The following is a 24721-nucleotide window of genomic DNA, read 5'->3' on the forward strand; positions in this document are numbered from 1 at the left end:
GAAGGACACGTGAGGACAGAGGATTGAGGGGATATGTACACAAGTCAAGAAGGTCAAGGACAGCCAGCCAAAAGCATGCGAACCTGGAAGGCTTCCCCTACACGCTTCAAGGGAGCTTGGTCATGCTGACACCCTGATTGCAACTTCCAGCCTGCAGAACTGTGAGACAACACACTTCTGTGTTAAGCCTGTGGTACTTGGTTAAGGCAGGCAGCCTAAGGAAACCAAAAGCGGCCTTGACTTTGAATTCCTGCAAGTAGTGGGGGAGGAGTCACCTGAGCATTATGACCTACAAGCTTCCAATGACTTTCCACTTTATTTTCTGATAATGGAAAATATTTTCAAGAACATGCCCAGTCAACTCAGGAATGCCAGCAAGGTAAACAATAAAGGGCACACACAAAACAACAGGTAACTGAAATTTTAATAAACCTACGTATTTACATAAAAACTGCAAAAATCAACATTACAACACGGGTTTTCAAAGATTAACATTTACAATTATAGTAAAATATAGTTTCACAAGTTAAATTTCCCTGACACTTCATTTCAGTATTAATCTAACTCTTTATAGTTTATCAAAGTGGTATTATTTCATCTTTTTTTTTTAAAGCATAGGTGTCTTTCTTAAGTGAAATGTTAACATGGGACCCCAGTATATAAAACAGAAAGTGAAGCTGTTCTAGTTCATGAGAAGGGTTTCGGAGGGGGCCTCACACTTCCCTCAGTTCACCTCTTAAGACTCGTAGCACCCTAAGCCTTGTCTGAGAACTGAGGACTGAAAATATTAACAATATACACTAAATGAGATTTCACTGACAAAGAAGAACTAGAAAGCTTATTCGGTAACCAATTTGTTTTTCCACATGCTTTTCTTTGGTTTTATCACCTTAGAAAATTCCTCAAGTATTAATTATGTGAATGGCAGCTATATGAAGCAAACATTATATTTCTGATTTGCTGCATTCTCCCACCTGGTCTCCTTTTTTCTAAACATTTTTGCTGCTCCTTAATTTTATCTTTCCAAAGCATTAGTTTTATGTCTTACTACTTCTTACTTACTTCCTACTACTTCCTTCCTACTACTTACTTACTTCTTTCTCACCAGGAGAAGGAAATGGCAACCATTCCAGTATGCTTGCCTGGAGAATTCCATGGACAGAAGAGCCCGGTGGGCTACAGTCCATGGGGTCAAAAGAGTCAGGCACGACTTAGTGACTTGTACTTCTATACCTGGGAAATTATCTACAAGATGGATGCTGCCGAATAGGGTCCAATAACAATGATTTTTTTAAAAACATTTTTAAGGCAGTCTCTTGTTCACATTAACAAAAATAAAACATTTCTCATGAATACAGCCTTAAAGTCAAGCTAATTCTTGGGATGATGAAGCATTCCAATAAAGCGAAGGGAGGTTCTAAGTAAGATGTAACATCACGGGGCCTTAGGATGGACGTCTAAACAGGACAGAAAAAGAAACAGTAAAAGCTCAGTCTTTCTATCTGAGGTTTAGAGGAATGGCTGGGCTGTGGGAACATGAAGTGGGAACACAGTGACGTTGATTAAAGAAAGGTAAGAAGGTTGCACTGGACCCCAGTGGGCACAGGGCCACAGGGAAGCAACGTGTGTAAGAGTTATTTACAGGCCATGGCCTTGGGTTAGCTGGCTGGACTTGCTCATTATGGTCCTTTCTTTGAGACTTACTCTGGGTAGATTATTCACTCCACAAACACATCTGTATTTCACAAACACTGGTGCAGTGCTTACAGTGTGCTCCAAGTGCTCACAAAAGTAACTCATTTAATCCTCATAACAACCCTGTGAGGTAGGTACTATAATTTGCCCCATTGTACAGATGAGGAAATGGACACAGACAGGTTAAGCAACTTGCCCACGGTCATAAGGCTTGAAAATGTTGATCTAGGATTCAAACCCCTTTCAAGGGAAGAAATGACATCTTTGGCTAGGATGAGACATTTGTCCTAAGAAGTCCCAGGAACTGGCCTAAGTAAAAAAGGAAAGAGCAGCACCAGGACTGATGACTTCACTCAATCGTCACACCACAAGGACACAATATCTGAATCAATTTGAACAACATAAATATAACTTGCACACAGATGAGTCCAGAATTTCTTCCACTCTCAGTAAAGGCCCTTAGTAAATTTGAATTTGTTTTGAAATGTCTGAAATGCAACTGCAAACTGTCTTAACGTGACTTATCAGCTAAACCAACCAGAAGCCTATTCATGAGGCATTTGCTTCTCTATCACAGACACCAGCATAAAAAAGATAGTAAATAAATATTAAGCATGATATAAAAAAGTGGCTTCAAATAAGTTTTAAGAATAATCCTGTACATCCCAATTCATTACTTTATCATATTCTTGAATCTTTTGCTTTATGTGAGAAAGTTTATTCTTCAGATAATCACAGCGTTCTTTTTTTTCTAGAAATGTAGGATCCTGGAAAAGAAACATAGCTGTTACCCCGGCCGCTGGCTGCCTCAGTGAAAACCATAGAAACACACATTATCACCCAGAAAATGGCTTTTCATAGCAGATTTCAAAATCTGCCCAACTAGAATAATAGGAAGTTCTCTACATGTACTTCAGTAGATTTTATTTTTTAGAACAGCTTTTGGTTCACAGCAAAATTGAGTCAGAAGTAGAGAGCTAACGTGCCCTTAACTTGAGTAGTTTAGAATACATTAAAGAGTAAACCATGGATTACTAAAAGCACTCCCCAGCCTCTATTGATTTGTGCAATTAAGTTAGGGATGGAATTAGAAACCTCTAGAAGAACTTAAATCTGTGAATGAATGTGGGTGAAGAGCTCCGTCAGGGGGCTCATTTCCCTGGGTTCCTAAAGCAGGACACAGCAGAGTGTATTCAGGACAGAGAGGACAGAGGGCGCCCAGCAGCCACCCGCAGTTCCTAACAAGTAGCATCTTAAGAATCACAAAACAAGAACTACATTAGCTTCAACAATCTGAAGTCTGTCAGCCGACACCACTGTACCCGGATAAGGCTACACCATATGAAGCAAATGGTTTTACTCACATTTTTCTTTTTCTTAAGCTCTTGGTGGATTCTTGAAATTCTCTCATGTTCCTAAAAATAATATATCATATACGTAAATGAAAATACTTGCAGTTACTCAGATCGTATCTCAAGAGGACTTCCCTGGTGGTCTAGTGGTTAAGAATCTGCCTACCAATGCAGGGGGACATGGGTTCGATCCCTGGTCTGGGAAGATCCCACATGCCGCAAAGAGCAACTAAGCCCGTGTGCCACAACTACTGAGCCTCAGTGCTGTAACTACTGAAGCCCGGTGCTCTAGAGCCCGCGCTCTGCAACAAGAGAAGCCACTGAAATGAGAAGCCTGGGCATCGCAGCTAGAGAGTAAGCCCCCGCTCGCTGGCACTAGAGAAAGCCCGCAGGCAACAACCAAGATCCAGCACAGCGAGGGGGAAAAAAAAGAATGTCTCAATAGTACACTGGCCACTGAGTACTGAGTACACAGTGGAGACGAATAAGCCTGGCTGGCAGACTCCTGCCCGTGCAGAGCTCAGCCTGAGGACCAGAGGCTGTCTTTTGTGATACAATTAATATCTCCACTTTGCATAAGGCCTGGAGGAGACTAACTGCAGCCCTGTCGTTTGGCTACTTGCTTGCCAAGCCGTGGAAAAACCAGAGGAAATGAGTATTGTCGACACCCTGTGGGATTATCATTGGAGGACTCAGTCTCTCTGTGCCTGCTGTAATCAGGACCCTGCCACCCCACCAACTGCAGACCCACCTCCTGAGCCCTGTTCACTCATAAGCAGCCTACAAACCTGAGACCACCGGGCCTGGGCTTCGAGACCACACAAGACGGTTGGGTTTCTAACATCTGTCTGCCAACCAGCCTGCTATTTCCAACCTGCGCTGATCTAGATGCTTGGCGCCTGCTCCTCCCTTCCTCATCTAAACTTGGTCGCCCTTCTTGGAACTGTGGACCTTGTCTGTTCACCAAACGGTACTAACTGATCCTGGGCCTGCCTTCTGTGCTGGACTCTTCCTGGTTCCCGGTACAGGTGTCTCTTAGCCAACACCTTTCCATCACTCCAAGGCTGGGAAAATGTCACGACTCCACACATTTGGCTTGGAGAGCTCATAGTTATAACTCATTTAAATGTACGTGTAAAAGTCTGGTCAAAACAAAATGCCCAACTAACAGAGGTCTCAGGAGAAGAATATACATATCTACATATAAAATATGCATGTGTGTGCTAAGTTGCTTCAGTCGTGTCCAACTCTTTGCAACCTATGGACTGTAGCCCTCCAGGCTCCTCTGTCCATGGGATTCTCCAGGCAAGAATAGTGGAGTGGGTTGCCATGCCCTCCTCCAGGGGATCTTCCTGACCTAGGGGTTGAAGCTGTGACTCTTATGTCTCCTCCTTTGGCAGGCGGGTTCTTTACCACTTTGCGCCACCAGGCAAGCCCCATATAATATGGATATAGACTCTATTTACATACATTTGACATTTATTAAAAAAATGCTGTATGAGTTTTAAAAATTTCAATGACACAAGTGGTAGATTAGATTAATACATTCTTTTTATAAAGGATAAATGTTCCTTTACATGTGTGTGTTCCTTTACACACAAATGTGCATAGCAGCATTATTTATAATAGCCCAAACATGGAAATGATTCACTGTCCATTGTCTGATAAATGGATAAAAAAATTCATACAAAGGAATAAATATTATTATTCCACCACAAAAAATAATGAAATATTGATTTCCGACCCAACATTGATGAACCTTGAAAACATGAGGCTAAACAAAAGAAGCCAGACATTCGAGGCCAATTCCCAGGTGCCACAGCAGTAAAGGATCTGCCAGTGCAGGAGATGCGCATTTGATCCCTGGGTTGGGAAGAGCCCCTGGAGGAGGAAACGGCAACCCACTTCAGCAAACTTGCCTGAAAAATTCTGCGGACAGAGGAGCCTGGTGGGCTACAGTCCACGGGGTTGCAAAGAGTTGGACACAACTGAGTACCAGAGCATGCACACACTTATATTACTGCATTTACACCAAGTGTTCAAAATAAGCAAATTCATACAGACAGAAAGCATTAGTCGTTGTCAGTGGTTGGAGAGAGGGGAAATGGGGAATTAGTTCTAAGGGGTATATTTTTTTTGTAGGGGTGATAAAAATGTTCTGGAATTAGAGTGGTAATGGTTATACAACTTTGTGAATATATTAAAGCCACCCAGGGAGTTTCCTGACAGTCCAGTGGTTAGGACTCTGGGCTTACACTGCTGAGGAAGTGGGTTCAATCCCTAATCAGGGAAACTGGGATTTCGCAGGTTGTATGGCATAGCTAAAAAACCCCACAAACACCCATAACAAACAAACAAACAAACCACGAAACCACTGAATTGACACTTAAAAGCAATGAATTTATGTCATGTGAATTATATTTCAATGAAAGAAATGCATGTCAGGTAAAAAAATGCCATTGATTATGAGGGCATCCTAATTTCCCAGATATTAAAATGTGAAAAAGACAAAACATTAGAGAAAAAGCATGAGTCTCCTATGACTGCCGTGTCCACCTTGGTTTTCCTTTCTGCCATAGCCACGGTCATCGGTCTGAAGCACGGGCCCTGCAGCTCACACGTGCAGCCTCAGGTCCACTTTCCACCCTTACCCGCTGTGCTCTCTGGGCCTGGGGTGCAAGCTGCTCAGCTGTGACTTACCTGGAGAATGCACGGCCACTGGCGGCTCCTCTACACTCCGTCCACCATTTGTGAATAAACTCTCCTCCAATTATCTTAGTTTGAGTGTGCTTTCTGTCTCCTTTGGGACCCTAATTGACTCAGTGTGCACCTTAGGCAAATTTATATTTTACTTAAGTAGGAAAATAAAATGCAGTTTAACAATTGAAAGCAAAAGACATTAAATGATATATTTTGAATTGTCACCCTGAAGATCTCAAGTGACTTCCCCAGACAGCAGATGTATACGGTTATGCCTTCTCTACATTTTGGACAAAGTCAGAATTCATACTTCCTCTATTGGAACTCTTCCCCAACAGTGCAGGCCCTCACCTGCTGGTTTTCTGAACGATGCGGCAATCTGCTCATCACGGCATCCAGCTCATCAAACTTCCTCAGGACGGCCTGGACTTCTGCGGAGAGCTCTTTGTACTCTGCAAACTGGTCCTGGAACACAGCTTTATAGCGTTCTCGCTCATCACTTGTCTGAATCATAGGGTATTTCCTGAGGAAAAAAAATAAACCAAAGTTGAAGCGTGGCCAAGACGGTGGAGTAGGAAGATCCTGAGCTCACGTCCTTCCATGGCCACAGCAAAATTACAACTATTTATAGAGCAACTATTGCTGAGAGAGACCAGAACACTAGCAGACGATATCTTCTACAACTAAAGATGTTTACCAAAGAAGCAACCATAACAAGATGGGTAGGAGGGCAGAGATACAGTAAAGTCAAGACCCATACCCCTGGATGGGAAGCCCACAAACGGGAGGCTGACTACAACTGCAGAAGGTCTGCTCAAGGAGTGAGGTGTCTGAGCCCCACACTGGGCTCTTCTGTACTGGGAAGACAAGGCCCCAGAAAATTTGGTGTTGAAGGTCAGCAAGCCTTACTTTCGGGAGACTCTGAGGCCTGTGGCAAATAGTCTCTACCCTTAAAAGACGCACACAAAATCTCACACGCTCCGGGATCCAGAGCAGAAGCAGTTATTTGAAAGACGTCTGGGTCAGACCCACCGCTGATCCTGGAGAGCCTCCCAGAGAGGCAAGAGGTAATTGGAACTCGCCCTGAGGACACAGACACTGACAGCAGCTATTCTGTAGAGCTCGTTCTACCACAAGCGCCATTCTGGAACCCTCCCTCCGGCTTCCTGGTGCAGGGACCAGGCCCTGCCCACCAGCCTGTGAGCACAGTACTGGGATGCCCAGCCCACCAGCCTGTGAGCACCAGTACTGGGATGCCCAGCCCACCAGCCTGTGAGCACAGTACTGGGATGCCCTGCCCACCAGCCTGTGAGCACCAGTACTGGGATGCCCAGCCCACCAGCCTGTGAGCACCAGTACTGGGATGCCCAGCCCACCAGCCTGTGAGCACAGTACTGGGATGCCCTGCCCACCAGCCTGTGAGCACCAGTACTGGGATGCCCAGCCCACCAGCCTGTGAGCACCAGTACTGGGATGCCCTGCCCACCAGCCTGTGAGCACAGTACTGGGATGCCCAGCCCACCAGCCTGTGAGCACCAGTACTGGGATGCCCAGCCCACCAGCCTGTGAGCACAGTACTGGGATGCCCTGCCCACCAGCCTGTGAGCACCAGTACTGGGATGCCCAGCCCACCAGCCTGTGAGCACCAGTACTGGGATGCCCAGCCCACCAGCCTGTGAGCACAGTACTGGGATGCCCTGCCCACCAGCCTGTGAGCACCAGTACTGGGATGCCCTGCCCACCAGCCTGTGAGCACAGTACTGGGATGCCCAGCCCACCAGCCTGTGAGCACCAGTACTGGGATGCCCAGCCCACCAGCCTGTGAGCACAGTACTGGGATGCCCTGCCCACCAGCCTGTGAGCACCAGTACTGGGATGCCCAGCCCACCAGCCTGTGAGCACAGTACTGGGATGCCCGGCCCACCAGTCTGTGAGCACCAGTACTGGGATGCCCAGCCCACTAGCCTGTGAGCACAGTACTGGGATGCCCAGCCCACCAGCCTGTGAGCACCAGTACTGGGATGCCCAGCCCACCAGCCTGTGAGCACAGTACTGGGATGCCCAGCCCACCAGCCTGTGAGCACAGTACTGGGATGCCCAGCCCACCAGCCTGTGAGCACCAGTACTGGGATGCCCGGCCCACCAGTCTGTGAGCACAGTACTGGGATGCCCTGCCCACCAGCCTGTGAGCACCAGTACTGGGATGCCTCAGGCCCAGCAGCTAGCCAGGTGGGGTCACAGTATCACTCACTAGGGGGCCAGGTGGGCCCGTCCACCAGAAGACCAACACCAGCTCTGGGACCCCTAGACCCTGTAGCCAGAGACCCCAGGACCCAGCTCTGCCTACCTGTGGGCCAGCACTCGCCCCAGCACCTGGCCCTACTAGTGGGCGCACACCAACTCCAGGACCCCGGGACCTGGCGCCACCCCACCAGCTGACTGGCACTACCCTTGGGATCCCTTGGGCCCCAGCTTTCCCATTGACAGGCTGAAGTCATCAGACTAACCCTCCCCCCCACCCCCGCCCACCTTTCTTTCCCCTGGCCAGACCCCAGCATACCCACCAGCACCAGAAGACCAAGCTCAGCTCTGAGACACTTTGGGCCCCAAAGCAGCTGCCCTGGGACCGGATACAAGCTTTGAGACACCCTGGACCCCACAGCCAGCCATGCTAGGAACTAGCCTCATTCAAGCAGGCTGACCCTAGACCTGGGCTCCCCAGGCCTGCAACCACCAACCCTGGAAACCAGCTCTGCCCATCTGTGGACCAACACTAGCCTCAGGACCCCCGGGACTTCACAGGCATCAACCTTATGACCCAGCTCCACCCACCAGTGGCCAGCAACCTCCACACAAGGCCGGGCCTGGCGGCAGGACTAGGAGGCAGCCACGCTGATCAGACGTCCACGGTAGGCAGCCTGCCGTCACAGCAGGGCCCATGCAGCCGTCACAGGGGATACCGTTAGAGCATGCAGCTCTGGTGATGAGAAGGGAGTGCGCCGTGGGGACAAGCGGGACATCTTCTACAAAAAGCCACTACTTCAAGGCCAAGAAACAAAACTGCCAACCAAACACACAGAAATAAAAACAGCAAATTAGGCAAAATGAAGCCACAGCAAATTATGTTCCAAATGAAGAAACAAGATAAAACTCCAGAAAACCAAGTAAAGTGGAAATAAGCAAACTACCTGATTATACTCATAAAGATTTTCAAAGAACTCAGGAGAAGAGTGCATGAGCAGGGTGAGAAGTTAGAAGGTTTAAACAAAGAGTCAAAAAATAAAAAGGACGCCGAGCTCAGCTGAAGAATATAATAACTGAAATGAAAACTCTACCGAAAAGGAGGCAATAGTAGATAAGATGATACACAGCCACAGATCAGCAAACTGGAAGACAGAGCAATGGAAATCACTCACTTGAGCCAAAAAAAGATTTAACAAAAAAATGTGAGAACACTCTAGGAGACCTCTGGGGCAGCATGATGAACACTGACATTCACATTATAGGGGTCCCAGAAGGAGAACAGACAGAGAAAGGGACAGAGAAAATATTTAGACACATTAATAGCTGAAAACTTCCCTAGCCTGGGCAACAAAGGAAAAGCAACAATTTATCACAAGGGAACTGGCATAAGGCCATCACGTGACATTTCAGTAGAAACTCTGTAGGCCAGGAGGGAGTGATAGAATATATTCAAAGTGATGATAGGGGAACATCTACAACCAAGAAATACTCTACCTGGTAAGGCTTTCATTCAGATATGATGGAGAAATCAAAAATTTACAGACAAAAACAAAGAACAAACAAACAAACAATTTTATGGACAAGCAGAAGATAAGACTTAGTACTACCAAACTAGCTTTACAAGAAATGTTAAAGGAACTTCTTTAAGTAGAAAAGACCATTAACTAGAAACCTGAAAATTAAAAAAAGAAAAATCTTATTGGTAAAGGCAAATATACAGTAAAGGTAGTAAATCAGCCCTGTACAAAGCTGCTGCTGCTGCTGCTGCTAAGTCGCTTCAGTCTTGTCTGACTCTGCGACCCCATAGACGGCAACCCACCAGGCTCCGCCATCCCTGGGATTCTCCAGGCAAGAACACTGGAGTGGGCTGCCATTTCTTTCTCCAATGCATAAAAGTGAAAAGTTAAAGTGAAGTTGCTCAGTCGTGTCCGACTCTGTGCGACCCCATGGACTGCAGCCTACCAGGCTCCTCCATCCATGGGATTTTCCAGCCAAGAGTACTGGAGTGGGGTGCCATTGCCTTCTCGGTGTACAAAGCCAGTGAAAGTGAAATCACTCAGTCGTGTCCGACTCTTTTCGACCTCATGGACTGTAGCCTACCAGATCTCTGTCCATGGGATTTTCTAGGAAAGGGTACTGGAGTGGGTTTCCATTTCCTTCTCCAGGGGATCTTCCCAACCCAGGAATCGAACCTGGGTCTCCTGCACTGCAGACAGACGCTTTACCCTCTGAGCCACCAGGGAAGCCCGTATAAAGCCAGTAGGAAGGTTAAAAGACAGAAGCCGTAAAACCATCTATGTCACCTGTAAGTAGTGGTTACCAGAGAGGAGAGAGGTGGGGGAAACAAAGAAATTGGTAAAGCAGATTAACAGGTAAAAACTTTCAGCTGCAAAATAAATGAGTCACAGGTAGGACATGTCCAGTGCAGGGAGTATAGTCAATAACTACGTAGTATCTTTGTTTGATGACAGATGATAACAGACTTATCCTGGGGATGATTTTGAAAAGTATAGAAACACTGTATCATTATGTTGTATACCAGGAACTAACATACTGTTGTAGGTCAATTATGCTTCAAAAACAAACTCACAGAAAAAGAGATCAGATTTGTGGTTACCAGAGGCAGGGGTAGGGGAAGAGGAAGTTTAGGGAGAGAAAATTGGATGAAGGTCATCAAAACCTATGAACTTTCAGCTATGAGATAAATAAGTATCAGAGACGCAATGTACAACATGATAAACACAATTAACACTGCTGTATGTTATATATGAAAATTATTAAAAGAGCAAATCCTAAGAGTTCTCATCACAAGAAAAAAATTTTTTCCTTTCTTTAATTTTATATCTATATGAGATGATGGATGTTCACTAAACCTACTGTGATGAACATTTTATAATGCATGTAAGTTCATGATTTCATTACACTGTACACACTAAACATAAACAGTGCTGTAGGTCACTTATATCTCAAAATTGGAAGAAAAGAAAATCAAAGTGATAACTTTTTCATTAAAACAAGAGGAACAGGAAATCAGCTTATTACCTTATTTCTCAGTGACCATACTGTACCTTCAGTTCAATATACTACCTCTCAGGAAACAAACAACTGTTCAAATATAATTGACTTTAAGCAGAGTATTAACTTGAAGATGAACAGAAAAATGAAATTCCAAATGGAACCTTGCTATCTCTACCTTGAAGAAAGGCAGATACTCACGCCACGTAGTCTGGCATCACAATGGGTTTTGGGATGTGGCCCGGGGGAATAGGTCCACTCAGAAGTTCAGGTTTCATTTTCGTTGCTCTCAGTTCTTTAAAATTAACTTCTTGGTCTCTCTGTCTCTCACAACTGGTGGCCATGTCACACTACAGTTAGAGGGGAAAAGAGGATTTATTTATAAACAGAGCAAAAAAAAAGTCAACTTCATTCTTAGAGGAATAAAGACCCAGCACAGTCAAAAATAAATAAATAATAATAATTTAAAAATCTAGTCTCATTAAAAAAAAAAAAAGGAATAGAGTGCTTGGGGGCCCCACTGGGCAGTGCCCAGAATACCAAGCAGGCTGGAGAGGCTGGTGGATTCCAGGAGAGGGGTTTCCACATTACAAATAAAGGAGTAAGGTTCAGAGAGATTCAGTGAATTCAAGGTCTCACAGCTATGAAGTGAAAAGCAACAATGAAAACCCAGGCCTTTCTACTTAAGACTGCGCTCTCACTGCTGAAAGCCCAGGCCCTGTGAGTTGCACGGCACAGCCAAGGAAAAAAAAACCCTAAAGCCCCTCAAAAACAGTACTTTTTGACTTTTGGGTTCTTTAAATGAATAAAAGGAGGAAATCAGTTTACTTAAATGTATATCATGTCCGACTCTTTGTGACCCCATGGACTGTAGCCTATCAGGCTCCTCCATCCATGGGATTTTCCAGGCAAGAGTGCTGGAGTGGATTGCCATTTCCTTCTCCAGGGGATCTTCCCAACCCAGGAATCGAACCCAGGTCTCCCGCATTGCAGGCAGACGCTTTACCGTCTGAGCCACTAGGGAAGCCCTGGTATTCCTAAATGTGTATCACTCAATCCTAAAGTTCCCTGAAGTTCTGGTTGTGGTGCTGTGCTTGTTGCTCAGTCGTGTCCAACTCTTTGCGACCCCATGGACTGTAGCCCACCAGGCTCCTCTGCCCATGGGGATTCTCCAGGCAATAACACTGGAGTGGGTTGCCATTTCCTACTCCAGGTGATCTTCCCAATCCAGGGATCGAACTCAGCTCTCCCACATCGTGGGCGTATTCTTTAATTACTGAGCTACCAGGGAAGCCCAAGTAGCACACTAGAAATGAGGCTGTGATGGGCAGAGGTGGGCAAAGGCATACTGCTTTCCGTGACATAGAAGAAAGCTCCCTCCACTCCTCCGGTCTTCAGTCTGTGCTTGCTGAATAAAACTCCATCAACTAATTGAGAGTGGCTGGGGAGGGACCCTAGTCTATTGAAAACAAAATATAAAACAGGAATTTAAAACCTTGCTCTTTACCTGGTCAGGCAGCTTTGCAAATCCTTTGTTTCCTGATTTCTCTATCTCTCAGAGGCTGCCTTTGAGGTCTCATTTAACATTAGCTCACGCTAAAAACCTCCAACTGTTAACTCACCAAATAGTGCAGCCCATGGATAAGCCCAGCTTAGACGTGGAGGCTGCTGACTTGCCCTGGGGGAGGGCTACTGAGAGGGGAAGCCTGCACCCAGCAGGTGGAAGGAGAACCAGGGCTCCTCCGCAGAAACGATGCCCAGCCACGGACCCAAACAGCAGGAATGCGAGTGGAGAGCAGAAAACCCAGAGGAAACGGGATCAAACAAGACTATTTTAGGAAACATATTCTGAGGTTAGCATCTGTTGCACTTTGTTCCTCGCTGGTCAGAAGGCCACTTCTTCATCCTATTGAATTCTTTAATGCTTAATCTTGAAAATCCAACATGGTATTAAAATCAGTGGAAATTTTTTGGCTTAAGTAAGTGAATTTCCATTTCATGGCATCCCTTTCTAGCTTCTAAATATTTAACAACCTGTTTTCCCCCACAGCTGCTTGAGAAGTGTCTAGGGAGCACACTGACCCTCTTGGTCAGCAGTGCTGGGGCAGGCTCAGATTGCATGGTCAAAATCACGAATTCTACCCGGGTAGTCACATTGGACAGGAGAGTCCATGTGAGGCTCCCCCCTCAGTCAGTCAGTTCAGTCGCTCAGTCGTTTCTGACTCTTTGCAACCCTGTGAATCGCAGCACGCCAGGCCTCCCTGTCCATCACCAACTCCTGGAGCTTGCTCAAACTCATGTCCATCCAACCATCTCATCCTCTGTAGTCCCCTTCTCCTCACACCTTCAATCTTTCCCAGCATCAGGATCTTTGCCAGTGAGTCGGTTCTTCGCATCAGGTGGCCAAAGTATCGGAGTTTCAGTTTCACCATCAGTCCTTCCAATGAATATTCAGGACTGATTTCCTTTATGATGGACTGGTTGGATCTCCTTGCAGCCCAATGGACTCTCAAGAATCTGCTCCAACACCACAGTTCAAAAGCATCAATTCTTCGGCGCTCAGCTTTCTTTATAGTCCAACTCTCACATCCATACATGACTACCGGAAAAACCATAGCTTTGACTAGACGGACCTTTGTTGGCAAAGTAACGTGTCTGCTTTTGAATATGCTATCTAGGTTGGTCGTAGCTTTTCTTCCAAGGAGCAAGTGTCTTTTAATTTCATGGGTGCAGTCACCAAGTTTTTTCAAGCCAAAGCTATTCATTTTCCTTACTTGCCCGTCCCTAATTCCAAGATTTACCTTTTAATATAAAAAGGAGTTCTAAGAAATCATATTTCCACACAGACTATCTCACCTGCTTTACATTTTCCCCCCTGTTTTTATGCTCTTAACATTTTCTTTCACTCCTTTTGGGTGAACCACACTGATATCAATTCAGAAAATCTCCTGGGGAAAAAAATCTAGAACTAGACATGACACAAAAATGAAAACCTCTTCAGGCTTTCACAGGAAGGAAGTTAGTTGGGCTCCAGCCCTAGGACACACCACTCTCAAACAGTACTCCAGATTACAAACACATGGCCCCAGATTTCATGACCTTTCTCTGCATCTAGCAAAAACTAGTCTTGTCACAGAAAAGCTTTGCTGTGAGGCAAGAGAAATCAATTAAGCCTGGGGTAAGTAATGTTATGGATACAATTACTAAGCTTTTCAAATAAAAAATGGGCTGGAGGAATACATTGTCAAGTTAGAAATGGGGAGAGTCAGACATGTGTTTCAGGGTGCTTTTGTTCAATTTCTGATTGTCCCTCCCTGTAAGTGTATTTGATGTCATGATGCACAGACCCCAATCCCAAACCCACACTATTACTTTTTATGCCCAGATTAGATTAGAAAAAATTATTTATTTATTTGGCTGCATCAGATCTTAGTTGCAGCATGTGGGATCTAGTTCTCTGACCAGGGATTACACCCAGACCCCCTGCATTGGGAATGTGGAGTCTTAGCCACTGGACCACCAGGGAACTTCTTCAGGTTAGATTTTGACTTTTCTAGTTTAGAAATCTGCTCAACACTTAAGGACTTAGAATTTCTTTCTGTAGAAAACTGATGATCCATTTAGCTTACTCTGATTGTTAGTCACTGAGTTAGTCACAAGTCTAACTGAAATGTATATCCTGACGCAATTAATGTTGAATAAATAAATGAACATTTAAAATGAACTAAAACACAAGAGAATCAGGAAGTTAAAACAAAGTACAATTAAAAAACAACCAAAATGCCCCCCCTCCCAAAGCAGTATTTCTCTAATTCTATGAACAATGTTTCAACTGTAGAGGTTTGTAACATTTGGTCCACACTGTCCTGTGAGAGAGAAACTCTTCAATATTCTATACATCAGCTATTAATACCAGTCTCACTTATTCCCATGCATGGTCAGTCAGGACTGGTCAGATATCCCTTGATTTCTAAAGACTTATGGATCTCCAAGAAAACCACAGCAAGGCTCAGCTGTAATTCAGATGACTTCATATATGTGTCAATCATTTAATGCAACTGACCCTTTAAAAACCATGACTAATTACAGATCCTCAAAGTTGCTTTGATCAGTGAATAATGTTGAACTTGAGATACTATCATTCATAAATTGATTTCCCGAGGAGATGACATAGAAACACAAATCTGTGAGTTATTTAGTTTTGTACTTCTTGCTCGCTTGCTCTCACACTCACACACAATCACTCCACTAATCTTTTGTCTGTGTTTTTCACTAGATTTGTAAGCCCCTGGGAAATGGAGATAATGTTCCTTGTTGCATCCATGTCACTGGCCCACAACCTGTCACGTGTTTGTTCAATGAATGAATTAATGATGACACCGATGCTTTAATCATGATTGCTGAGATAGGCTGTTGTTCATCCACTTAATAACGTTCTTATTTCAACATGAACAAGATGTTTTCAAATAGTATTAATATTTGTATGTTACAACGTAATTGAGAACAAAGTAAAAAAGAACCCCATCAAAGGTATTTTCAAAATGAATGCATTTAACAAAAAAAAAGAACTTAAAGAAATTAGCAACCCAATTAAAAAAAACTGGACAAGATATAAACAGACAGTTAATAGGGAAGAAAATGCAAACATATGAAAAAGGCTCAACCTCACTCCTGATAAGAGAAATGCAAATTTCTACATTAGTGATATTTTTCACCTACCAGGTTGACAGATGTTAACAAATTTCCTAACATTGTGTGGTGAGGGTATGAGGAAGCCTGTAGTGTGTTGGGGATAGAAACTGGTAGACCTTCTATTGGGCAATCTGGCAGTCAAACCAAAAATGTACATGCCTTTTGATCCAGAAACTCTCTTCTCAGAATTTCAGTGTTCTTGCACATATATGAAAGGAAGTCCATATAAGTATGTAGTCGTATGTATAAGGTTATTCACTGTAGCACTATTTTTAATAGTGAGAGGCTAGAAACAACTTACATGTTAATATCTGACTAAATGAATTACAGTCTAACCACAAAATGCAATATTCCGTAGTTAGAAACCAAGAATGCAGAAGTTTTCTATGTACTAATAAGGAAAAATCTTAGAAATACATTGTTAAGAGAAAAAAATAAGGGATATAACAGTAGGTATGGTATGCTACCATTTGTGTAAAAGAAGGAGTAAAGCAAATAGATATCTAACACACTCCTGAAAGGAAATACAGGATACTGGTAACACTGGGTGCCCCCACGGGAGAACTGGGAAGCCACCATACAGGGACGGGAGAAGACTTTGTGAGACAGCCTTTTGCATTTTGAATTAAGGGAATACACTTCCTTTTTAAAGAAACAAACAAATCCAAAGGTTGGATTCTTATCTTCTTGCTTAGAAATAGTGCCCAGGGACTTTCCTAGTGGCCCAATGATTAGGACTCCATGCTTCCACTACAGGGGCACGCGTTCAATTTCTAGTCCAGGAACTAAAATCCCACATCCCATGTGGTCTCCCCGGCCTCCAAAAAAAAGGAAAAAAATAATGCCCAATATCTTAAAAAAAAGAACTTTTCAATGAGGTAAAATTATGATTGAAATATATTACATTATTCTATATATACAATAATTATAATAACAGCATCTCAGTTAATCCTCTCAAGCAAACTTGTGAGGTAGAAATTATTAGCATCTCAATTTTATAGATTAAGAAACTGAGGCCTGGGAAGGTAAGCACCTTGTCTACTGTCACAGTTAGTAAACTGTGGAATGGGGATTTCTTTCCCAACACGACAAAATTTGGCATCTGAAAGCAGCGTGACAAGAATAGGAAAGAATGGAGAAGAACTGAAGACACTGAAAAAAATGAGGGAGAATCGCCTTCATTAAAAAAAACAATTAAATATATAATAAGAACCAACTGTGTTCACTTGCAGAAACTTTCAGCTAACAAAACCAAAAGATGCTACAAATAGCCTTGTCTGATTTGGCCCTCTTAGTATTAGAAAAAAGCTAAAAAGTTCTATTACGAACTTACTGCAATAGATACACTTTTACAGACAGGTGATCTACAAACAGACAAGAGAGAAAACTGGCAAATCCAGAGATAAAATATGATGTGGACTTTGTTCTTACCATTTTCCTTTTCGATGGCAATGATGGCTCACTTATCTGGAACAGAAAGAGTTAAAATGACTTTTTAGAGGTGTGTGAAGCTACTGAGCAAATAGTTTTGTCCCTTTGTATTTACAGCCCAATTTCAATTTTATAGATACTGCTTCTCTACAGATGGATTCCTGACTCTCCTGGCCACGCTTTGATGGACCAGTGGAGAATGAGAGGAGGAGAAATAATTGTGACTCCCTGTCAATCAGGAGCAGAGAGCAGAGCTGGCAATAAGGAGATGGTGGCGACGATTATGGAGTTGCCTTGAACTACCTAGAGATTTTATTTATTCTTGATTCCCACTGCCTCACACAATTAAAGAGTTTGGAATGGTTACATTATTAATTTTATAATTAAAAAAGCTACACATCAGTATGTCTTAACATTTAGGAAGTTACAGCAACACAAACAGGCATCATTCAAGTTTAATCAACCATTATGCAAAGTCTTATAAAAACAAGCTTCTGTTAGGAAAAGGAAAAGAAATAACAGAATTATATGAGTGACAGCCATCATAACATAGAATTTGAAGTGATATTAAGAACTCCGTTATTATTAAATTACATAAAATTATAAGGATGTGTTTCACCATCTGATTTCACACTGATTAGAATTTAAAATTCTGTACTTTGCATACACAGATGTAAAACTTAAAAATATGCTTACAATACTGAGATAAATTTATAAACTCCAAGAAAAGTGGGTTTCAGATTTCATTACAGATTTAAATGAGCACTTTGCTCTTGCAACTGAACAACTGTGCTTTTTATTAAGTCTTACCATACTAAGGAATCAAGATTGTTCTTAAGGATGGGCCATTTACTTTACTGAATATGTTGTTATTCTTCTTTATAGAAATTCAATAGCTGTGTCTTCTCTTACCTATTGGACAGACAATAGTGCAACCAACGAACTATATATTACCTTACACATCTGGGGTCTACTTGCGACATTACACAGCAGTGACACGCCAGAGTGGGTTATCTGGTCAGAGCACGTCAGATACGGAGTGAGGCCTTTGGAACTTCAGACCATTAAAAACAACAACGACGGCTTTGTTTTCAGAACTATAGGTATTTAAGGAGGGAGCTAATAGCAGAAAGAAAGAACAAAGATGGTGAAATCCCTTACCTCCTGCTGCTCAATGTATTCCCTGTGTCTCCGGGCCGCCTCGTGCCTCCACAACTTTAGGCAAACCAAAGCACCGATGAGATAAACAATCATGGTGACAAAGAGGAAGATCATGGCTGCTATCTGTCCTCCTTCCACCCGGCAGAATCCTGCGTTCACTGGCGTGTTAAATAACGGATAGTAGCAGAGTCCCCCTCGGTTGGTATCATTCACGTAGACTATGGCTGCGGCCATGTACAAAATGAACAAGGAGACATTGATTCCAAATTCAGTGAGCGGCCACCAATTTGAGTCCAAGAGGATGGTCCGATAATACATGGACATGCCAAGCACCAGGATGATGATGGTGGTCACCCAGGCCAAGCCAGCAACCACAAGGACAAAAGCAGTTTTGGGGCCACTGTAGTAATAGCCCCCATAGGTGCTGCCCAGGCCACCCACGCCTCCGATGCCGTAGGGCTGTGAATACCCAAACATGTTATACCACTCGCTGTCCTTGTGAATGTACGCTGTGACACAAGCGAAAACGCCGGCCCCCAGCAGCAGCTCGGCCACCCCCAGGATCCGCAGCAGGCCTGCCCACGACTTCATGTAGGAGTACCTAAGGTGGTACTCCTCCACCTTCTCGCTGTAGGTTCGGGCTGTGTGCGTGTGTCGGCCTAGGGATCCATAGGGATCGTGAGGAAACACGGCCTCAGTCTCTTTCTGGGAATGCCAGCTGCCTTCGGACTCGCCGTGAGGATCTTTGCAGGAGTTTGGGGGTGAACGACGGTTTGATCTTGTGGGCGAGGCTGGAGGTGAACACTCCACTCCATCGGAGATGTATCTGATGTCTGACACTGGCTTATCCCACCCCGGGTCCTTTTTCTTCCCTCTGAAGAAGTTCTTCCAGGACTCAGGGACAAAGCGTCTTACAGGCTTGAGATCCGGCGCTATGGCTGGTTCCTCTGTGTCACTTGAGTAGAATTCTGGGCCGAAGGGTGGCTGTAATGGGAGAGGGGGTGGTGGCAATGGATCAGCGCTCACAGCCAGCTCACTGTCTCGAAGAGTCTGGAAGGTTCTTACGGTGCCATCTGGATAGTCCGAGTCCCTTGGGACCTCATCATAGTGTCTGTCCCGATTCCTGGATCTTCTGTCACTGGATGACATTTGTGATGTTCACACCTGGGGTCAGGATTCAAGTTATCTCTTATGCTTAGTTATGTATCCCTTCAATGATGCTGGTTTTAGTCACTTAGTAGCAAATGATCATATTCAGGAAACCAATATGATCATATCTAATCATCATGATATAGAGAATGACAAAGCAAATAAATACATTTTAAACATGTGTAACAATTACATTAGCCAGGGATACAGAACCATTCTATGAGATTTAAGGGCAATTAAAATCTTAAACCTTAGGGATTACAGCATTTATAAGTCAAATTTACCTACAAGCCCTATAAACAACAAAATGTAAAAAACCAAAAATGAGACTAAATTTTAATGCAGGGTGCTAACACATTCCAAGCAGAGTCCTTTCCTCAAATATCTAAATAAACATATTTAAGAGTTTGAGCATACCAAAATTTGATGGGTCAGCAAATACTCACTTTCATTAACTCAAGTCTGTTTTGGAACAGCCCACGAGAATCAGTCTGGTAAACACATGGAGTGGAGAGCCCCTTTCCTTCCTAACTTGGGAAGTCATGTTTTGGGAGTCACTTCTTCCACTCTAATGGGATAACGCTTGATACTAGAAAATTGACTTCTCAGAGCCACAGCAATGCCCATGGACATCACTCTTTCCAGAGCAATTATTTAAAGGTGATTTGCTGAGCCATGGAAAGACTCATAAAGTATCTCAGAAGACTTGCCTGGTGGTCCAGTGATTAAGAATTTGCATGCCAGTGCAGGGGACATGCGTTCAATCCCTGGTCTGTGAAGATTCCATCTGCCTCCGGGCTACGAAGCCTGTGGACCACAACTACTGCGCCCAAAGCTTTAACCCTGTGAGCCGCAACCCTGTGAGCTGCTTGGGCGCAACTGAGCCCAAGCGCCTAGAGCCCGTGCTCTGCAATAAGTCACACACCGTTAACTAGAGAGTAGCCCCTGTTCACTGCAACCAGAGAAAGCCTGTGCATAGCAACAAAGACCCAATGTAGCCATAAATAAATAAAAAATCTTTTTAGAAGGTGGTGTCTCTTTGCGACCCCATGGACTATACAGTCCATGGAATTCTCCAGGCCAGAATATTGGAGTAGGTAGCCTTTCCCTTCTCCAGGGCATCTTCCCAACCCAGGGATCAAACCCAGGTCTCCTGCCATTGCAGGTGGATTATTTACCAGCTGAGCCACAAAGGAAGCCCAAAAAGCTGTCTTGCTAAGCTAAGTTGCTTCAGTCGTGTCCGACTCTGTGCGACCCCACGGACGGCAGCCCACCAGGCTCCCCCGTCCCTGGGATTCTCCAGGCAAGAACACTGGAGTGGGTTGCCATGTCCTTCTCCAATGCAGGAAAGTGAAAAGTGAAAGTGAAGTCACCCAGTCGTGTTAGAGAGTATTTAATCCATCTGAAAAATAGAAAATATCTATAACTTTTTATCAAACTTGATGATTTCCTTCAAGAAATCAATGACCTGAACACATATGCAAAAAGGAAACTATTTGCTATTATAACTACTATGTTTAAGGTACAATGCTTTTCTCCCTCAAACTGCTCATGAGTATTTATTAAAGGCTCACTGGGCACATGGTATTATACTTGGCACTGTAAAGTTCTCAGAATTAAAGCTGGTAATCCCACCTTTACGATGTTGAACAATTTAGAAATTCCTAAGGTTTTGTTTTTACTTTGTCAAACAGAGATCTATCACTCAAACAATTATTTACCAAGTACCTCTCACGCACAAGGTTTCCTGAAGATGTATCGGTGAAAAAAGTTGATGGAAATCCTTGCCTTCATGCAGCTTAAATTCTGGGGGTGGGCAGCAGGGATGACAGATGATAGATAAGGCAAGTGAAATAGATGCCAACGAACAAAGTTAGGAAAGAGGGTAAGAAGTGCAGTGTGGATAGGATGCTATAATTTTACATAGAGTGGCCAGGGAATTCTTCAGAGAGAACAAGACATCTGAATATAGAAACGAAGGAGATGAGAGAAGATGCCAGGCAGGTATCAGGGGAAGTGTTTTGGGCAGCTGGAACAGCTAGCATAAAAGCCTTAAAGTGGGAGTGCCTAGCATTGTTGAGGCATGGAGGCAGCAACAGCAATGAGGGTGCGTAGCAGAATTGAGGCTGTCTGAATCCTTAGGACTTAAAAATCATTAGAAAGGATTCAGGCTTCTATTGGGAGTGACATGAGAAGCCACTGGAAAATTTTCAGTAGAGGTCTGACATGATGTTATTACCTTTTTAAACAGGATCACTCTGGATGCTGTGTTAATAGTGCATTCCAGGAGAAAAGAGTGAAAAGAGGGAGACCGGCTAGGAGGTCACTGAAATACAGTTGACCCTTGGCCAACACAGGAGGAGTTGGTAAGGTGTAGTTGGGATTCCAAACCCAGGGATTCAACCAACTGCAAACCACTCAGTACTGTATATATATTTATTGGAAAAAAAAAAGTATCTCAATGGACCCTCACAGTTCAAAGCTGTGTTGTTCAAGGGTCAACTGTACTCCAATGGGCCATGGTGGTGGCAACAAAGATGGCAAGAAGAGGTCAAACTCTCTGTACAGGGAATTAAAATTTTTAATAAAGAAACTTCCAAACACAATAAAAAGTGGAAAGAATAGTATTACGAGCCCTTATGTGCCCATTAGCAACCTTCAATAATTATCAACTTATCAATACTGTTTCATCTATACCTTCCCCCTTATTCATGAATAGATTAAAGCAAATCCCAGACATCAGATCATTTTATCTACAACATTTCTACACTGCCCAGCTTAGTCCTTTGAGGAGCAGCCTAAAGAGAGTCTAAGATACCTGTTAAAAGTTCAGGCAAAGCTAACAAGTAGGTAGGCTGCCCACTGAAGGGTATATACTACCACAGACTAAATACAATCACCTGGGTATTGAGTGGAGCTGGAGAGGTCTAAATTCTGGGGTTTTCTAAAGGGGCACTCCAATTTTAAAGAATTAACTGTGAGTCCCAACATGGTGCCCAATGAAAAGTAGGAGAAAAAATTTAGTACAGAAAATAATTTATATAAATGATAGCAATTAGCAGTATTTTTTGGTCCTTTATCTCTTTATCTGTTGTCTAAAAGTACTTAAATTCTAAGAATGCGTAGTACTAGTATAATTCTTGAAATACATTTTCCTAAAAAAATAGAGGCAAAAGCATAACAAATAACTTTAACAAGTTTTACATATCCTTCAATATCTTTGATATACAGGCATTTAAGGGATACCAGTTTGGCGAATGGAGAAGGCAATGGCAACCCACTCCAGTACTCTTGCCTGGCAAATCCCATGGACGGAGAAACCTGGTAGGCTGCAGTCCATGGCGTAGCTAGGAGTCGAACACCACTCAGCGACTTCACTTTGTGATCACTTTCATGCATTGGAGAAGGAAATGGCAACCCACTCCAGTGTTCTTGCCTGGAGAATCCCAGGGACGGGGGAGCCTGGTGGGTTGCCGTCTCTGGGGTCGCACAGAGTCAGACACGACTGAAGCGACTCAGCAGCAGCAGCAGCAGTTTGGCAAAAGGAAATGGCAATCCACTCCAGTATTACTGCCTGGAAAATCCCGTGGACAGAGGAGCCTGGTAGGCTATAGTCCATTGGGTCGCAAAGAGTCGGACACGACTGACCGACTTCACTCACTCATAATGGATCTAATTTATGCTCACTTCTAATGGCATCACCGACTCAATGGACATGAGTTTCAGCAAACTAAGAGATAGTGAAGAACAGGCAGGGCTACATACATGGGGTTGCAAAGAGTGCGACGCGACTTAGAGACTGAACAACAGAAAGACTTCTGAAAAGTAGCTTATTTGAATTAGATCACCTTGGTGGTGGTTTGGTTAAGTCGCTAAGTCGTGTCCGACTCTTGTGGCCCCATGGACTGTAGCCCGCCAGTCTCCTCTGTTCCTGAGATTCTCCAGGCAAGAATACTGGAGTGGGTTGCCATTTCCTTCTCCAGGGGGAATCTTTCCGACCCAGGAATCGAACCCGGGTCTCCAGCATTGCAGGCATATTCTTTACTGACTGAGCTACAAGGGAAGCCTAAGATCACCTTAAAAAGTCAAAATTCCAAATTTGGAGAAATGTGAAATAGCAAATTATGTGATTTTAGAAGGGTTCAGTCAGTTGTATTTTTACATTTCTATATCTGGATACCCCTAGCATCTTTCAGGGTCTCATAGAGCGTCCAGTTAGAATCAGCACGCTGAGGCAGGGCGAATTTTTGTTTTGTTCAAGCCCCGGGGCCCTGACTTCTTTCGGTCTGCACACACCATAGCGGTGATTAGAAGAAACGGTCTCCCCAGGAAAGTTACAGGAATCCAGTTGGTCACCTTTACACCACAGAATCACCACTTAGCTGGCTTTTAAAGTTACGCTGGGCCCCAGACACAGGCAGATTTCACACACTACTGGTTTCCAGTGGAAAGGGAACTGCGCTTTGAACCGGGAAAAGTTGCAAGCATCCTTGTCGGGGTCTCTGCCCAGGCCGCGGCTCATCGCTCCGCACCCCGCCCCACCTATTCGTTCGGTCTTTAGCTCTGCACCCCCAGGTACGCGTCTCCGAGTCGGAGTGAAAAAGCATTTTCAGTCTTTCAAGATTCCGGCCCAAAGCGGCCGGAACTAAGTTGGGCCGGACCAGCCCAGGTCGGAATAGCCCTGCGCCCGGAAGCACCGCGGCTTCCCGGCCGGGGGTGGGGCGCGTCTCGCCCGGCACCTGTGTCCGCCGCGTGAAACCTGGCTGGCCGAGGGGCCCTCCTGCTTCCCAGGCCCCAGCTCTCCCCGGGGCCCGCACCCCTTACCGCGCCGGCGGCCGGCCTCGGCCGAAGGTAGTGGCGGGCGGCGCAGCAAGCGCGCGGCCAGGAAGCTCCGAGGGGCCTACCCCCCTCCCCACCGCGCACCTGCCTGGGGTCCGCCGGCCCCTCCCCGCCCGCGTCCCGGTCACGTGGGCCCCACCCCTTGGGCCCAGCTCACCTGAGCGGCCACCTGCCAAAGCGCCCTCGCCGCCCGCGGCTCCGAAACCCAGATCGGGCTCCTGGGGCGGGGCCGGGCCGAGCTTCGCCCCGCCCGGCTTTGTCAGGCCCAGACTCCCGCCTGGGGCTTGGGCGGGTCGGTGTCCCCCACCCCCGCCAACCACACCTTACAGCAATAGCTTCGGATCAGGCTCCGCTGGGAGAGCTCTGGAAAGGTCTTTAAAAGAAAAGAAAGTGAAGTCGCTCAGTCGTGTCCGACTGTTTGTGACCCCATGGACTGTAGCCTA

At 44.8% G+C, this 24721-nt stretch overlaps 1 protein-coding gene across 3 annotated transcripts; it reads right to left on the reverse strand.

Moving 5' to 3' along the window:
• Nucleotides 1–406: 406 nt before the first annotated feature.
• MARVELD2 (MARVEL domain containing 2) lies at nucleotides 407–24537 on the reverse strand. Of its 3 annotated transcripts, none has more exons than XM_027520133.1 (7): nucleotides 24436–24537; nucleotides 18291–19454; nucleotides 17130–17165; nucleotides 11208–11356; nucleotides 6099–6270; nucleotides 3060–3110; nucleotides 407–2462 (listed from the first exon to the last, which is right to left on the reverse strand). In XM_027520133.1, the coding sequence occupies exons 2-7, from the start codon at nucleotides 19437–19439 to the stop codon at nucleotides 2340–2342; spliced, it is 1680 nt and encodes a 559-aa protein (XP_027375934.1). In that variant the 5' UTR covers nucleotides 19440–19454; nucleotides 24436–24537; the 3' UTR covers nucleotides 407–2339. The 3 variants fall into 3 exon arrangements, with proteins under 3 accessions (XP_027375934.1, XP_027375936.1, XP_027375935.1); XM_027520135.1 differs by lacking the exon at nucleotides 24436–24537 and adding an exon at nucleotides 24264–24363; XM_027520134.1 differs by lacking the exon at nucleotides 24436–24537 and having other exon boundaries at nucleotides 18291–20402.
• Nucleotides 24538–24721: the final 184 nt, after the last annotated feature.

This window comes from Bos indicus x Bos taurus, chromosome 20 (assembly GCF_003369695.1).
Source record: "Bos indicus x Bos taurus breed Angus x Brahman F1 hybrid chromosome 20, Bos_hybrid_MaternalHap_v2.0, whole genome shotgun sequence".
In the NCBI taxonomy this organism is placed as follows: domain Eukaryota; kingdom Metazoa; phylum Chordata; class Mammalia; order Artiodactyla; family Bovidae; genus Bos; species Bos indicus x Bos taurus.

Coding starts and splice junctions, on each gene's coding strand:
- MARVELD2 (XM_027520133.1), bottom strand. CDS start 19,439: ATGTCATCCAGTGACAGAAGATCCAGGAATCGGGACAGACACTATGAT. Junction 17,166..18,290: donor AATACATTGAGCAGCAGGAG/GTAAGGGATTTC, acceptor TTTCTGTTCCAG/ATAAGTGAGCCATCATTGCC. Junction 6,271..11,207: donor GTGATGCCAGACTACGTGGC/GTGAGTATCTGC, acceptor TTTTTTCCTCAG/GAAATACCCTATGATTCAGA.